A 17,321-nucleotide genomic window follows, 5' to 3' on the forward strand; every position below is an offset into this window, starting at 1 on the left:
ACCCTCTATTTACGTTGTCCGTTAAGGACAAGGTTCAGCAGTGGAGATGCCGAGGGATGTGACCAGTTGGAGAGTTATGGAGTATTGAGGATGCAGGGCCGGATTTGCGTGCCCAATGTTGATGGTCTTCGAGAGATGATTCTAGCCGAGGCTCATAGCTCGTGGTAATCCATCCGATCCGGGTGCCGCGAAGATGTATCAGGACCTGAGGCAGCACTAGTTGGTGGAGGCGGATGAAGAAAGATATAGTTGGCTATGTGTCTAGATGCCTCAACTGCCAGCAGGTGAAGTATGAGCACCAGCGCCCGGGTGGGTTGCTTCAGCAGATAGAGATTCCGGAGTGGAAATGGGAGCGCATCACCATGGACTTTGTATCTGGACTCCCACGGACCTTGAAGAAGTTTGATTCCATTTGGGTTATTGTGGATCAGCTGACCAAGTCCGCTCATTTTATTCCTGTGTGTACCACTTATTCATCGGAGCGGTTGGCGGAGATTTATATCTGGGAGATCGTCCGTCTGCATGGTATTCCAGTTTCTATTATTTCAGACAGAGCTACCCAGTTTACATCGCGGTTCTGGAGAGCCGTGCAGCAGGAGTTAGGCACTCGGGTGGAGTTGAGCATAACATTTCACCCCTAGACGGACGGACAGTCCGAACGCACTATTCAGATTCTTGAAGATATGCTCCGTGCGTGTGTGATTGAGTTTGGAGGGTCTTGGGATCATTTCTTGCCATTGGCGGAGTTTGCTTACAACAACAGTTATCAGTCCAGCATTCAGATGGCGCCGTATGAGGCTTTATATGGTAGGAGGTGTAGATCTCCGGTGGGTTGGTTCGAGCCGGGTGAGGCCAGGCTATTGGGCACAGAGTTAGTTCAGGATGCATTGGAGAAAGTTAAGACGATTCAGGATAGACTCCGTACAGCCCAGTCCAGACAGAAGAGTTACGCGGACAGGAAGGTTCTTGATGTTTCATATATGGTTGGTGAGCGGGTTCTGCTTCGGGTTTCGCCTATGAAAGGCGTCATGAGGTTTGGGAAGAAAGGAAAGTTGAGTCCAAGGTTTATTGGTCCTTTTGAGATCTTGAGGCGAGTTGGGGAGGTTGCCTATGAGCTTGCCTTACCTCCTAGTTTGGCCGGGGTTCATCTGGTATTTCATGTTTCGATGCTCCGGAGGTATCACGGTGATCCGTCTCACGTGTTGGATTTCAGTTCAGTCCAGTTGGACAAGGATCTATCCTATGTTGAGGAGCCAGTGGCTATATTGGACAGGCAGATCAGAAAGTTGAGGTCAAAGAACATAGCTTCAGTGAAGGTTCAGTGGTGGGGTTAGCCGGCCGAGGAGGCGACTTGGGAGACCGAGCGGGATATGCGCAGCTAGTACCCTCATCTTTTCACTACTTCAGGTATGTTCTCTATGCTCGTTCGAGGACGAACGAATGTTTAAGTGTAGGAGGATGTGACGACCCGGCCGGTCGTCTTAAGAATTTACGCCCCGATCCCCCATTAACTGCTTCCCCTAAGTTCATTTCTGCTATTTTGGTTGTCGGGACGTTCGGTGTTGAGTTTCGGAGAGTTTTGGGATACTTAGTCCCTAAATGAGAGCTTAAGTCTGGAAAAGTGGTCCGTAGTCGGAACAGTGTGAAGACGACCTCGGAATGGAAATCCGATGGTCCCGTTAGCTCCGTTAGGTGATTTCGGGGTTGGGAGCGTGTTCGGAATGTATTTTGGAAGTCCGTAGCTCTTTTAGGCTTGAAATGCCGAAGGTTGAATTTTTGAAGTTTCCGGTCCGATAGTGAATTTTTGATCCGAGGGCCGCAATGGAATTCCGGAAGTTGCAGTAGCGCCGTAGTATCATTTGGGATGTGTGTGCAAAATTTCAGGTCATTCGGACGTGTTTTGGTTGGGTTTTTGATCGAAAATGTATTTTGATGGAATTTGAAGTTCTTAGGCTCAAATCCTTGAATTAATCGAGTTTCCGACGTTGTTTTAGGTGGTTTAAGGATTGGTACAAGTTTGAATGAGGTATTAGGTGTTATTGGTGCTTTTGGTTGAGGTCCGGGGGGCCTCGGGATGATTTTGGGTGGTTAACGGAAGAATTTTTGAAGTGTTGCAGCAGCTGAACCATTGCTGCTTGTGGTATTTTCGCATCTGCGGCTTGGGAACCGCAGATGCGGTGCCGCAGAGGCGGCTAAATGGCCGCAGAAGCGGTTTTGCTCCTTTCCCTCAGAAACCACAGAACCGGTGCTATTCCCGCATAAGCAGAGCCGCAGAAGCGACTCAGGCATCGCAGATGCGGCTCCAGCGTTTCGTTAGTTTCCGCAGAAGCGGATTGTCCCTCGCAGATGCGCTTCCGCACCTGCGGCTCATTTCTCGCAGATGCGGTCCTAGCCATTTAATTGTAGACCGCAGAAGCGGTTTGTTTCCGCATAAGCGGGACCGCAGATGCGGTCCCTTGTCCGCAGAAGCGGAAATACCTATGCAGATATAGAAATTTCGAGGGTTTGATTTCATAAGTTAGGAAAATCAATTTGAGCTCGGGTAAGGGCGATTTTCAGAGGGTTTTGAAGAGGAGATTATTGGGTAACGTTTCTTTAATCCCTTCTAGTTATATTTCATCATTTTGTAGTTAAATCCATCATTAAAATTCGAATTTGGGTTCAAAATTGGAAGAATTTGGGGTAAAACTTCATAGGCTAAACCATTGAGTTTTGAGTGGGCATTTGACCTCCGATTTGGGAGATTTTTATATAGTTAGACTCGTGAGAGTACGAGGGTTCTAAAAATATAAAAATTATTCGATTCCGAGGCGTAGGCCTGAAGGGCATTTTGGTCATTTCACCTAGTTTCACGTTGTAGCTTTGAATTAAATAGCAAAACCAGTAGTCTGCGATGTTATTTACAATGTGTAATTGAATTGAATAGATTTGGGCCATTTGGAGTCAGATACTCGTGGCAAGGGCGTGGTTGCTAGTTGATATTGAGCTGGTTCGAGATAAGTGGCTTGTCTGACCTTGTGTGGGGGACCTTTCCCCTTAGGATTTGTTATTTGTTATTTTGAGTGCCTTGTACGCGAGGTGACGAGCGCGTACTTGAGCCAATTGTTGAAAATCCTGATTTTACTTAAGATAGTGAGATTGAGTTCCTTTCATATTTACTTTATTCTACTTGCAATTATAACCTGTGCTAGATTAGGGAAGCATGTCTAGTTGATTTAACTTGCCTAATTGCTTAAGTTGCCTTGACTGTACTACGTGAAGCATGCTAGGGCAGTACTACCTATTTGCTTGCCTTTTGTACTTCGTTTCCGTGTACCTTCTGGTTGTGATTGTGCATTTATATTGGGACTACGGATGTGGGATTCCGGTAGCTTCCCCCCCCCCCCCCCTGTTTGTTTACTTTGGGACTACGGGTTCGATTCCCGGTAGATCCCCCTGCACTTTTACTTTGGGACTGCGGGTTAGATTCCCGATAGATCCCCCTGCATATTGATGGTTGGGCTACGGGACGGTATCCCGGGAGATCCTTTGGTTTGGCACATGAGTTGGACTACGGGACGGTATCCCGGGAGATCCTTTGGTTTGGCACATGAGTTGGACTACGGGACGGTATCCCGGGAGATCCACTGGACAGTTGAGGAAAGGGCTATATGACAGTATCCTGGGAGACCCTCATTGTTATCCTTGGTGTTGAGCTGTAGTCATTCTTTGGTTATTTTGTTCTTTGTGTAGTTGTTATTGCCTTGTTGATCTGTCTTATCTCACTGTTGTACTCATTATTTCTGTCAGATTTTCATACTGTTGATTATTATTATATTTTACCTCAGTAGGGCCCTGACCTTCCTCGTCACTACCCAACCAAGGTTAGGCTTGGCACTTACTGAGTACCGTTGTGGTGTACTCATGCCCTTCCTGCGCATGTTTTTCATGTGCAGATCCAGGTACCTCTTCTCAGGCGCACTATCCTTAAGGCGAGGAGATACACGGAGACTTCGAGGTATATCTGCCGCGTCCGCAGACCAGGAGTCTCTATTCTGTTCCGGCTTTAGTATTTAGTTTATCCCTTTTTCTCTCATTTGTTTAGGTATTCAGGAGTTAGAGCAGCGTACTACGTTTCTGTTAGCCTGTGTTTCCCGTGAGTTTTCGGGTTTTGGGATTGAGTTGTAGACTTCCGCATTTCTTTTGAGTTGTATAGGCCGAGCGGCCTTATATGCAGTTATTATTTTAATATGTTTAGCTTTATTTAGCCATTTCGCTAGTTAAGTTGTTATTTACGCATTGATAGGCTTACCTAGTTGTAAGAACTAGGTGCCATCACGACATGTTCATGGAGGGTGAACTGGGGTCGTGACATTTCTGAACCTAAAAGGGTTTGTTGGTTTCTTCATGGTCACCTAGAGATCCTGCTTTAGGACTTTGATTGATAAAGACCTTAACTGTGTTTGAGTCGTGCTGCTTGTATGTTTACTTGAGGAGGAAATTTTGAGCCTCTTATCTGCCATTATGTGTAAAGTCCTACATGTTTTGACTGTCGCCTTAGAATTTTGCCCTTTTAAAACCTTAGGGGTATGTCTAGAACCGCCTATAAGTAGAGGTCCTAACTCCCTCCAGGACCATTAAGAAGGGACGGGTAGCAGCACGCAATAGAGATCGCTGACCAACACTCGCTTTGCATGACCACTAAGGGGATGGGAAGGGTAGATATGGATATGATGACCGGTGCGCTAATGTCACCCGTAGCCCCTTTCTAAGGAGTGATTACCGGGTATTGTACTGATGTGATCCTATAGGATAACCAACCTAGGACCTCCCTCTCCCCAAATCCTCTTTGCTTGAAACTCTATTTTTTTTTCTGCAACCTGTTTAAATTCCTATTTTATACAATGCCCAACATGCTCTACTTGCAATTATTTGCTTCAATTGTTTATTTATGGACTAATGTGTGAATATAAGTTCGGCCGGGACCCACAGTTGTGGACCAAGAGGGGTGCCTAACACTTTCCCCTCGAGGTTATTTCGAGCCCTTACCATAATCTCTGGTAATGCAAACCAACCCAAGTGTTAATCGCTCTAGGTGCCCTAACGCACCATAATCCGTTAGATGGCGACTCTTCAAATACCCAATTCCCAAAAAGGAAATGAGTCATTACACCCCGTGAATGTCGAAACTCGGACTTCTTCCCGCGAGAGGGGGGAAAAAAGGGGGCGCGACATCTGTAACCAATGAACTATTTATTTGGACCAAACATCAATGAGCAAAAATTTAAATGCTAAATTAAAATAAAAGTTCATGTTTTTCTATTTGAATGTCCCACTAATTAAGGAAGACCATGTAAGGATTCCTTAACAAATCTACGTCTAGCAATTAGGAGCCTTTGTGGCGTGGCTGATTTCTTTTAATTCAGATTTTAATGAATACAAATTTCTTAATAAAATTAACCACACTCTAATTATAAACTAAGAATTAATTACATTATTTTATTTCCTTATTCTAAAATTGCCAAGTGACTTGTTAAGAGCTTGCCACTTGGCTTAACCACAATGCCAATTATATATGGCAACTTTATTCCTTTATTTTATATATATATATATATATATATATATATATATATATATAGAGAGAGAGAGAGAGAGAGAGAGAGAGAGAGATGCATTGTGCTGGGTGAGTTGGAGCACTCCGAGAGTCGGCGGGATTTTGGGTACTGTAGGCGGATTGCGGTAGAGGAGGTGGAAAGGCGATGCATAAGATGTGTAGGGGCAGAGCAGCGGGGCCAGACGAAATCCCGGTGGAATTCTGAAAAAGCACGGGGCGGGCAGGTTTGGAGTGGCTCACTAGACTGCTTAATGTTATTTTTAAGGCAAAGAAGATGCCCAAAGAATGGAGGTGGAGTACAATGGTTTCGCTTTACAAGAATAAGGGTGATATCCAAAATTGCAACAATTATAGAGGTATCAAGTTATTGAGTCACACTATGAAGGTTTGGGAGAAAGTGGTGGAGGCCAGGGTGAGGAGGTGCGTGTCTATTTCCGAGAATCAGTTTGGATTCATGCCGGGGCGTTCGACTACGGAAGCGATTCATCTGGTAAGGAGATTAGTGGAGCAGTACAGGGAAAGGAAGAAGGATTTACATATGGTGTTTATTGACCTTGAGAAGGCATACTATAAAGTTCCGAGGGAGGTCCTGTGGAGGTTTTTGGAGGTTAGCGGCGTTCCGGTAGCGTACATTAGGGTGATTAAGGATATGTATGATGATGCTAAGACTCGGGTGGGGACTGTGGGTGGTGACTCGGACCATTTTCCTGTGGTGATGGGGTTGGACCAGGGATCGACTCTTAGCCCATTTTTGTTTGCCTTGGCGATGGATGTACTGTCGCGTCACATCCAAGAAGAGGTGCCTTGGTGCATGCTATTTGCTGATGATATAGTGTTGATAGACGAGACGCGTAGCGGAGTTAACGCGAGGTTGGAGGTTTGGAGACAGACCTTGGAGTCTAAAGGTTTCAAACTGAGTAGAACCAAGATAGAATACTTGGAATGCAAATTCCGTGAGACCCATGATGCAGACGTAGAGGTTAAGCTTGATGCTCAAGTTATCTCCAAGAGAGCGAGTTTTAAGTATCTCGGGTCTATTATCCAGGGTAACGGAGAGATTGACGAAGATGTCGCATATCGCATCAGAGAGGGGTGGATGAAGTGGAGGCTCGCTTCCGGTGTTCTATGTGATAAGAATGTATCGTTAAGACTTAGGGGTAAGTTTTATCGAGTGATGGTTCGACCCGCTATGCTGTATGGGGTTGAGTGTTGGCCAGTCAAGAACTCCCATGTGCACAAGATGAGAGTAGCAGAGATGAGGATATTGAGATGGATGTGTGGGTGTACCAGGCGAGATAGAATTTGGAATGAAGCTATCCGGGACAGAGTGGGAGTAGCCTCCGTGGAGGACAAGATGCGGGAGTCGCGACTGAGATGGTTCGGACATGTTAGGAGAAGAAGCATTGATGCCCCTGTCAAGAGGTGTGAGAGGTTGGCCATGGAGAGTTTGAGGAGGGGTCGAGGTAGGCCTAAGAAGTACTGAGGAGAAGTGATTAGGCAGGACATAGCGTTGCTTCAGCTCACTGAGGACATGACACTTGATAGGAGGGTGTGGAGGTCGAGGATTAAGGTAGAATGTTAGTAGGTAGTTTATAGTGTTCACCGATAGGATTAGTAGCATGCATTTCCCTTCATATTCTTTGATTTTTATTATGGTATGTGGTTTTGTTCGCATCAGGTATTATATTCCGTGTTGCTATTATTGGATAGTGTTGTCCTTACTTGCTTCCCTCTTCTTCTTCTTGCCCATCCTGAGCCAAGGATCTATTGGAAACAACCTCTCTACCTGCATTAGGTAGGGGTAAGGTCTGCGTAACTATCCTCCCCAGACCCCACATGTTGAGATCAAACTGGGTTTGTTGTTGTTGTATATAGATATATAGATGCTTTTAACACCACTGATTTTTGTCATTGACATATTGTTTCGTATGTCTCGTATTTAAGCTTGACTCCAATAAAAATTTAGTGCACAAAGGTGATATTTTAATTAGGCTAAAAAGACTAATTATTTATAAAAATTACAAAAAATTTATTCCTTTGATCGAAATGGACATAGGCGTTGATAACAACGAGGACAAAATTGAGTCAAATTTTAAAGAAGGCAAAAATGTTCTAATTCTATAATTCAAGGACAACTCCAACGCAGATAATTTTATAAGTTTTTTGTAGAACCTATTTTTATGTCTTTCAAATGGAGAAACAATATCTGTTATTTATAGGAGTAAAAGGAACTTTTTTTTAGGAGTTATTAAAACAACTTGATGCCTAAGTAAATACCTTGATCGTAAAGTAATAAAATTTACCCTAAACTAAAAAGATTGATGTTCAAGTAATTTTATATGGAATAGACATCTACATACAATTAAATACACGTATTATTTTACGACAGTGTGACAGTCTTTGTATCAGAGGATAACTGGAGTTTGAAGTTTTGCCGATCACCCTCTTACCCACTCTTGGCATCTTATGGAGTGTCTTCATCTTCAAATTCCTTTTATTTATTTAATCCCCATTTAAAACTACCCCCTTTCAAATAATTCTCTTTTCAGCTTTAGTATTTTCATAATTATATAAAATTCGCACTTTTATTTGTCGTATGGGTTCTACTGTCCTGATAATTGTTTGCCTTACTACGAATTTCATTCATTAGGGCCAAGAATTAGTTCTTATCTCTGTCAATTTCTCTTTTTTTGGGTTTATTATTGGAGCTACTGCCGAAAATGGTACCATGGGGCGGATTATCTTGCTGTTTGAGTGCAGCCGCTCTTTATCTTCTCGGCAGGAGCAGTGGAAGGTTTATACCTTATTTTTCCACCTTTTTATTTGTTTATTTATCTTAAAAATTGCATCTTTTTGTTGTTTTCTGTTTTCTGGTTCTCGAATTTCATTGCTCTACTAAGTACATGTCAGTGAATTAAAATGGGTTTGTTTGTTTTCCTAATTCAGAGATGCTGAAGTGCTTAAATCCGTTACAAGGGTCAATCAATTGAAGGATCTTGGTAACTAACTTTAGCTCTGTGAATTATTTATCAATATGTATTTTTTTTTATTCAGCTTACCATTATTAATTTAAAACTGGAAAAATAGAGGCTCTAACTTATGTGGTGGAGCTAGGATTATTTATTGTATTCAGCTTACTATTGGGTTCTGCCGAAGTATATAGGATGAGTGAGTACCAAATGGGAGCTAGGTTCCGACCATATTCCAGTGAGGCTGTGTTAGCTGAAATACTTAGGCAATTCAGTACCATGGTAAGTTCAGTAAATTGGGGGTTTACTATGCAAATTGGATGTTGAAAAGGTGTATAACCCTGCAAATTTGAATTTTCCTCTTATATGGAGGAATGAACTTTTTAGGAGCAGTAGAGGTATTAGACAAGGATATCCCCTATCTCCATTGTTGTTCCTTCTAGTTATGAAGTCACTCGCAAATGACTGAACTAGCTGAGAACATGAGGGTATAACTGTTTCATTGTGCATGAACAAGAGATATTAGATACTTATTCAAGAGAGATATTGGTATGATCTGGAGCAGTTTTGGGACCACGAGTCAACATGAGAAAGTCGGAATCAATACTGGTAAGAGAAATGCATACTAGGACCTAAGTTGTGTCACTGGCTGCAGAATATATTGGATTACCTTTGGGAGACAAGTTTAAAGCCTAGAGTAGTGGAGGTCGATGGTGGAGAAATTCGAGAGTTGGAAAAAGCAGTTTTGTCAAAGAGATCAAAGTAAACCCTTGTAAAGTCAGCTTTGTCTAGAATTCCTACCTACTACATGTCCCTGTACGTTTATCTTTTTTCTGTCTTATAGGAACAAATGAAGTATCATTTAGTTGAATGGAAGCGGGTGATCGCCCCTTTGGAGGAGGTTATTAGAAGACAAAAGCTCCATTTTTACCCAAGTTTGAATGCCACATTATGGCGAAAACTTAAGGAAGAGATGCAGGGAATGATTATTGATTAACTGGTGTTGCGTGTAATGGAGAGGAAGATACAGATCATTTAACTACACATTGCACTTTTCCCACAACTCTGCGAAGCTTCACTTACTGTGATTTTTAAAATTGCTTTCGCTACTACAGTGCGGTTACATTCAAGAACCAGGGAAATGGCCTTGACAAGTTGGAGGAAGATCAGCATCGAGGAAGATAAAGAAAAAAATTAGCAAGGTCTTACCTTTATGTATATTCTGGTTTCTGGAGATAACGAGTAGAAGATTATTTGAAGGAATTGAAAAGCGCTTGGGAGAATAAGAGTTCTTTACTGTGTTACTTGTATTTTTTGTGTAAAGACGATATCCTTTATGTATGGATAGTTGGATGGAATTTCTTGAGGATAAATAAAACATGCGTTATTGTAATTCAGGCACGATCTTGGTGCAATTAATAAAATGGTATTCGACTAAATTAAAAGAAAGATGAACATGTGTTCCCTACGCATCATTACCAATTCTGGTGTTTGGAACTTAATATTGGATAGTTGCACTGTATACATCTTATTATTGCCTCTCATTAGCTAACTCTTTCAAGTTTGAATGATCTTTGTACTCCTTTTTTTTAGCACAACTACTAGATACTGCATCCAAAGTTTTGCCTCTGGTGGTTACGGTATCTGGAAGGGTTGGTTCAGATACACCAATTAACTGTGACTTAAGTGGTCTACGAGGCGTGATCGTGGAAGAAACTGTATGTTGCCTCATTCTTTATGTTGCCTCGTAATAGCGTAGGATGTCTATACTTCCTTTCAATGCTGTTATATTAAATATTCTTGTATATTATTACAGGCCGAGCAACATTTTCTGAAACACAATGATGCAGGTTCTTGGATACAGGATTCTGCATTGATGCTCTCGATGTGTAAAGAAGTTCCGTGGTACCTGGTTGGAATGACTTCCCTCTTGTCTTCCTATCTTAATAATCTTGCAGGCCGTATAGATGAATTTTTAAGAATTTTGTGGTACTTAGGTTTATGCATTTTTTGATTGTTTTTTATTTGTGTACTAGGATGATGGCACAGGCCGTGCTTTTGTAATTGGTGGCCGTGGTGCCTCGGGATTGGTACTGACAATTGGAAGTGAAGTCTTCGAGGAAGCAGGGCGATCATTTGTGCGAGGGACATTGGATTATCTCCAAGGTCTTAAGGTCTGTTTTGACATACAACTTCTGTTCTACGTGTAAGTCATATTCATGTGTGGGTATGGTTTCGCTGTCTAGTTCACTTTGAGTGAACAAGGAGGAGGAGAAGTAAATGAGAGAGGACATGAAAGAGAAGGGAAGGAGAATGCCTCTCCACATTTTTCTCCACCGAAATTGCATGAAGGCAAGGATGTGAATCTTGTTTTAATAGCACTGTTTGTGCTGTTTATTTATAAAAATTATCTTACCTTCTCAAAAAAAGGATATGAATCGTCTCTTTCTTTGCCAATTGTACCGAATAATAAGAGAGGAAGAATTAGTTACCATGAAGAGGAAAACCGACCTGTTTTTCTCTCCTATTCTTTGTCTCCTTCTCAGTACCAGTCATAGTGCAGGTTGTAATCGTTTTTTCATAACTGTGCGCGTCTTTTGGTCAACCTAGTGTACTCCTTAAACTGGTGTCTAAGTATCGAACTCTTCCTTGAGTATGGCCCCTGGGAGTTAGGAGTTAGGACAGATGAAAAGCAAAACTTCTCAAGATGGTAGTTTTGATACCCTTGACAAAGATGCAATATCCGCATAGCTAATTATTCAAACTCTAAATCTTGTTGATGGTAACTTTGACTCCAACCTATTTTCATACATTCCTGGCAAGGCTATTTCCAACTAGCTTTATAAGTGTAGAAGGTAGTGTATTGCAGGAACCCACTCTCACCAGTCACTTGCATATCTGCTGTGTGACCATGTATTTATGTATTTTGATGAAGTTAATTAAGTGATGGTTACTTTTGAAGATGCTTGGAGTGAAGAGGATTGAACGTGTGCTGCCAGTTGGTACTTCTTTGACTGTTGTTGGCGAGGTATGATATGCCTTTTGAGTAGAGATTGTTACACCTGCTTCGCATATAGACACTTTTCTTTTCTTCTTTCTGAAGTGACACTCAAATTTTTTATGTCTTGTAATCATAGTTGATGACAACATTCTTAGCCATTTATTGAGATATGATACGATACATCTAATAACTGAGTAGCTGGGGTTTTTATGCAGTTCATATGTTCTTTGTGAAATGCCTATTATTTTAGTATTTCTAAATTGAAAAAAGAGGAAAGCTGAATAATATAGTAAATCCGAATATGACTAGGTTACTGTCAAGTCTTGCCTGAGATTTGATAAAAAAACTGTTAAGAACTTGTGACCAGAAGAATTTGGTGAAGTCTGACGAACTGGTGCCACAGTACTTTACCTGAAAGCAAAACTGTTGTTTTCTGCCTCATAGAAGGAGCAACAGACATTAACAGAATTTGGATGATGCTAATACCTAAATTCTGTCAACTCATTGATTACCCGCTCTATGTATTCCTAAAGTAATGGTAAATAAAACTGATGACCGCTAATAAGAAAGCTAGAGAAACGGAACACCTTCTATATACTTATCAAGTCTCAGTACCTTCTTATAATTGGTATTTATCTGAATTAGAAATATTAGTATTAGACTATTAGTTGACGCATTCTTTTGTTTGAAAAAATAATTATTGTTCTTGGGGGTAAAAAGGGAGGAGACTTCCTAAGAGGATTCAACTCTAGAACAAACTCAAATTGATCCAAGAGATACAGAAATTTAACTATACCTTTGAATCACATAAAATGCATATCAAAACAGTGTGTATTAACATAAAAAAATATACAAAATGGCTCGGGTCTTTTGTTGCAACTGGGAGGAGCAAGCATCCAAAGTTTGGACTTGCTTTAAATTTGCCATTCCTCGTGTTTTTCATTTGTCATCATTCCCTAATTGATAGGTAATACTTTAAAGGAAAATTGATAAATAAAACAAATAACAAATATAAAAAACTAACAAGGAAATAAGTGTATGAAAATTCATCCAATATTACAAGATTACTCTAGCTATGCTTAAGCATTCATTGTTCACTTGTACTACATTAGTCTGCTTAAACACCAGTCACCCCCTCTCTGGTGCAGATAAGAGCTGTTTGTAGAGTGTAACAAGTTCCTTTTACCTCTATAATTGTTTCAGGCTGTTACAGATGACATTGGAACAATTCGGATCCAGCGACCGCACAAAGGCCCGTTTTATGTCTCTGATAAAACTATTGACCAGCTCATTGCAAATCTTGGGAAATGGTCAAGGTTAGTATGCTTTACTTTCCAACTATAATCACCTCTATATTTTCCCAAGTAACTATACACTATGTTGCGCGGACTCTCCAAATTATAGCCGCACCCGTGTCAGATCCTTCAAAAATGCACTACTTTTGGAGGATCCGACACGTATCCGGCCACATTTTCGGAGAGTCCGAGCAACATAGACTATACATACACCGGCTGGCGAGCGGCTTCCAATGTTAAGTTCAAACTCATTGCCATGAGTACATTCTATTAGGGTAGTGTATTTTATAAGATCTGTATGAAGCACCCTACCACTATCATATCCGTTCAACACATATTTCTAGGAAAAATGGAAGTTCATAAAATAACTTGCATGAACATGTCAATTCCCCCATGAGTTGGGAAGGGGGGGGGGGGGGTATTTAAGTGGAGAAGGGTAGAGGCACTGGCCTATTATCCACCGAGTTTCATACGATGCACCAGCTTGCCCTGGGGGATTTTGCAGTATTAAAAAAATCTCCCTCATGAGTATGTCTATATGCGCCCAGGAATTGTTGATGGTGTTCCCATAAATAGTATTGATAAGTTCTTTTCCTTTCAGATGGTACAAGTATGCTTCAATGGGCTTTACCGTCTTCGGTGTATATCTACTTGTGAAGCATGCTTTTCGTTATGTGATGGAACGAAAGCGTCACTGGGAATATCGCAGGAGGTATGTTTAACCTAAGACTCTTAAAACTGCAGGGTTCTTTTTCTCCCTTTTTTTTCCCTTCAATATTCCCTCCTTAGTTTTGTGTCTTGTAAAGTACTTCTTAGATGTTTGGCTACCTTGATGCTTGTACAAATTACTATGGTGTAGGAGTACCTCACTATGTTTTCTTTTCATGTTTGATTTCAAGGACCCTCCTTAGATTTGTGTCTTGTAAAGTACTTCTTAGATGTTTGGCTACCTTGATGCTTGTACAAATTACTATGGTGTAGGAGTTTTATCTCACTCTGTTTTCTTGTCATGTTTGATTTCAAGGATGAGGTGAGATGCTGCTAGTTTAAGACGTCACTTTCTTTAGGCTGCGTCAGTTAGCTCAATCGGGGGATCAATGAGTTGCTTAGAAAGATGCTTTTGAAGATGGCAAAGCCAGTAATTTAGGGAGGAGAGTTTGATGTAGAACCAAGAAGAGGGTAGAGAGGACTGAGAAAATGAGAAAGGGAGAAGAGAGAAAGTTAACAGGAGAGTGAGAGAGGAGAGAAGCTGTAACGAGGAGATACTCAGAAAGTGTTCATTCATCAACTGCTTTAAATTAAATTACATAAGTGTCTTATATAAGGACAGGGAGAAAAATGAAGAATTTAGACATGTCTAGAGAAACTTTAACATCAACTTAAAACTATCCTGAGTAGTGAAATTTTGCTTTTTTTTTTCTTCTTGTTCCCAAAAATTACCAATGCAGAAAGGTATTTTCTTCTTTTAGTGATCTAGATCTCGACGCTTATGGCATTGAACTTACTAGAAATATATTCGTGCAGCAGTTCGTTTGGAGTGGAAAAGATTGTGCGCCCGTCATTCTTATGTTCTTATATTACAGAATTCCTCCAATAGATGCCTTTGCAATTCTGTACATTTCAAGTGACAATTTTGCTTTTTCTATTTTTCTTTTTTCGGTAATAATCCTAATCCGAGAAACACTTGACCGTGCAGAGTTCTTGCTGCTGCTGCTAAAAGGACAGGACATGAGGATGAAGGTAGCCTGCTCGGTTTTCACTTCTATCATGTTGTCTCAATCCTTGGTTGCTTTGCCATCAAACTGTACTATTTTGCTTCCTGTCGTTTTGTAGGTTCTAATGTTACAACTGAGAATGGAGTGGATACTCACCATTTAATGCCAGATTTATGCGTCATATGCTTGGAGCAGGAATACAACTCAGTTTTTGTCCCGTAAGACCCTTTTAACTTACCTCTGATTATTTGGGATTCTTATGATTTGGTCTATTATATTACCATGGTAAGGGCATTTTGCTTCTTACCATGGAGAAAGTACATGAAAAGCCACTACTGCAGTTTTAACGATTCCTCGCATCCCACTTCAGATCTTGTGTCCCTAGTTAATGGCACATTTCCTATCCCAATCAGTGGATTGTTGCCATGTTGATGTTGAGCCTTTAGAGATGCACCGTGTTAACTAAGACGCTCTGTGAATTAATAACTAACTGCTTCTGCAAGTTGTAACCGAGCGCCCCTCTTTCCTAAGTTATGCTCTTCATAAATAAAAAGGCTTCCTACCGTTCGTCTTTTATCACTATTACTTCAAAAAATTTAATTTTCAGGACAAATTGCTTTGCTGCAAAATTGGCATATTTATCAAGATTCATATGCCAACCCCAACTAGTTTGGAATGAGGTTTAGTTGTTGACTCGTTTTATGACTAACCAATCACAATAGAAGCAAAGAGTTCATATAAGCAAGACCACCGAATTCAGACAAAACTAGTTTACTGTTTATCTTACAAGGATAAGTGCGAGATTTTGGAGCCTAGTTTGCCTTAAAAGTCTAATTATTTAATATTGGAATAAGATGGTCCTGAATGGAGTAGCATGTGTAGAGGACTCATATAGCTGCCTCAACTGACTTTAGGTTCTTGGATAGTTGAGTTAATTTGATTTGATTACTTATGGGTTAGCCCCTCTTTTCTCCATGTCTTAGCCGGTGAGTGAGATTCTGAGAAAGTAAACCTATATCTCAGACTTGTCACCAGGTTTTGCCTATGTTCCAATTGTCTTTCACTGGCAGCGTATGAAATCTGCATCTTTCTTTTGAAGTATTCTCCTCGTTTGGTTCATCCCATCTGGGCAAATTTACCTAAACACACTGCACAAATTAACTCAAGGGCTTTGAGGGGTCAGAGTAGAAAAATGCAGGAAAACTGCGGTATAGGAGTATTTTGTTCCATCTCTTGTTCTATCGATGATTATATTTTTTGAGAACTATTGTATAATGTGGTGGTCTTGCCTTTAGAGTGGGCTGGCAACATTACTTGGAACAGGAGATGGGATAGGAACATGGGACTGAAGGTGGTGTGTCCTCACCTCCAATACATTAAATAACTGCTGGATATTAATCTGGCATCTCGTGCTACTGCCAAACTTGTGCACTTTATGTTGGTTTTATACAGATACCCATTGCTCTGAAAATCCTATGTTTCTTGATACTATGATATATTTGGTGCACTTACCTGTTTGTTTCGCAGGTGTGGTCATATGTGCTGTTGCATGACGTGCTCTTCACACTTGACAAACTGCCCACTTTGTAGAAGACGGGTTGACCAGGTAGTGAAAACTTTTCGTCATTGATGTGCTCATTGTGTCATAGCCTGAAGGTGACAGCACACATTGATGAGCAGAATCGATTCGCTCACTGTCATGTTGAAATCGTCTGCTGAAATATCATTTTCTCGTCTGCTGAAATATCATTTTCTCGTCTGCTGAAATATTCGTCTGCTGAAATATCATTTTCTCGCTCACAGAATCAATTCTTTTGTGCGGAAGTAGTTCTAATAGCTCGTGTGAAGGTTTAGGAGCTTTTGGTTGTGTTAGCCTTTCTTGAAACTCGAATTTAACCTGTAGATAGTATTGAGCTGGATTAATTCGTAAATTGAGAAGTTTTATGCAAAATGATGTATAGCCTCCATTCATGCAATTATCTCTCCATTCAACGGTTTAACTTGTGCTTCTATTTCACACGCTCGGGCTGACACAAGACCTTCCCTCCATTTCTTATATTCGTTTAATGAACTGCGACCTCCAAAGCTTGTATTAGGACAGAAAATTTGATCTTCATCTGAAGTTGGAGGATTTTGTCGAATGTGAAGTGGACTGAGGAACTTATCGTCCCAAGTTGAAAGTATACGAATAAACCATGTGAGACTTCCCAGCGTGAATCTGGATTTAGTCGGGCTGCAATCTGAGTACCGGACACCGGGTGAACCCCCCCCCCCGCACACAACCCAAAAAAAAAACATGATTTTCTTGGGAGGTTTTGATATTATCAAGTGACAGCTAATGTGATCACTAACCTTCAAGCTCATTTCTTAGTCCATTATTCAGGACTCCAAGCCCGAATTCTCACTTTCTGGTTATTGACTTGGAGTCTTGGACCATGCAATGAGCAAGAATGATTTTCTAAGATAGCTGGAGAAGCTCATCTCTAAACAATAAAAGTTTCTTGAATTTTAATTTAAGGAACTCGTCCAAATTGGCATAAGAGGTCTCTTTTATTTCATTTCCATCAAAGGTCTTTGAATTTTTATTTTGTTAAGAGATGGATTTCAGGTCTAACGCAATTTCAAAATTAACTTACGAGGGATCAGGACTATCTAAGGTCATATTAAGAAATAATTCATTCCTTCTATCAAGCTAGGGTAACTAAACACATTTTTGCATGCTTAGTGGTTGTATATCTGGAATGTGAA

The 17,321-nt window shown here is 40.8% G+C and overlaps 1 protein-coding gene across 1 annotated transcript; it reads left to right on the forward strand.

Moving 5' to 3' along the window:
* The first annotated feature begins 7,979 nt into the window (after nucleotides 1-7,979).
* LOC109206813 (E3 ubiquitin-protein ligase SP1) lies at nucleotides 7,980-16,573 on the forward strand. The gene is made up of 11 exons (XM_019369677.1): nucleotides 7,980-8,387; nucleotides 8,540-8,592; nucleotides 10,156-10,280; nucleotides 10,379-10,474; nucleotides 10,599-10,736; nucleotides 11,525-11,590; nucleotides 12,767-12,879; nucleotides 13,460-13,570; nucleotides 14,555-14,598; nucleotides 14,692-14,791; nucleotides 16,101-16,573. Exons 1-11 carry the CDS (start codon nucleotides 8,314-8,316, stop codon nucleotides 16,201-16,203), a joined length of 1,023 nt encoding a protein of 340 aa, XP_019225222.1. The 5' UTR covers nucleotides 7,980-8,313; the 3' UTR covers nucleotides 16,204-16,573.
* The last annotated feature ends 748 nt before the right edge of the window (nucleotides 16,574-17,321 follow it).

This window comes from Nicotiana attenuata, unplaced genomic scaffold (assembly GCF_001879085.1).
Source record: "Nicotiana attenuata strain UT unplaced genomic scaffold, NIATTr2, whole genome shotgun sequence".
Taxonomy (NCBI): Eukaryota; Viridiplantae; Streptophyta; class Magnoliopsida; order Solanales; family Solanaceae; genus Nicotiana; species Nicotiana attenuata.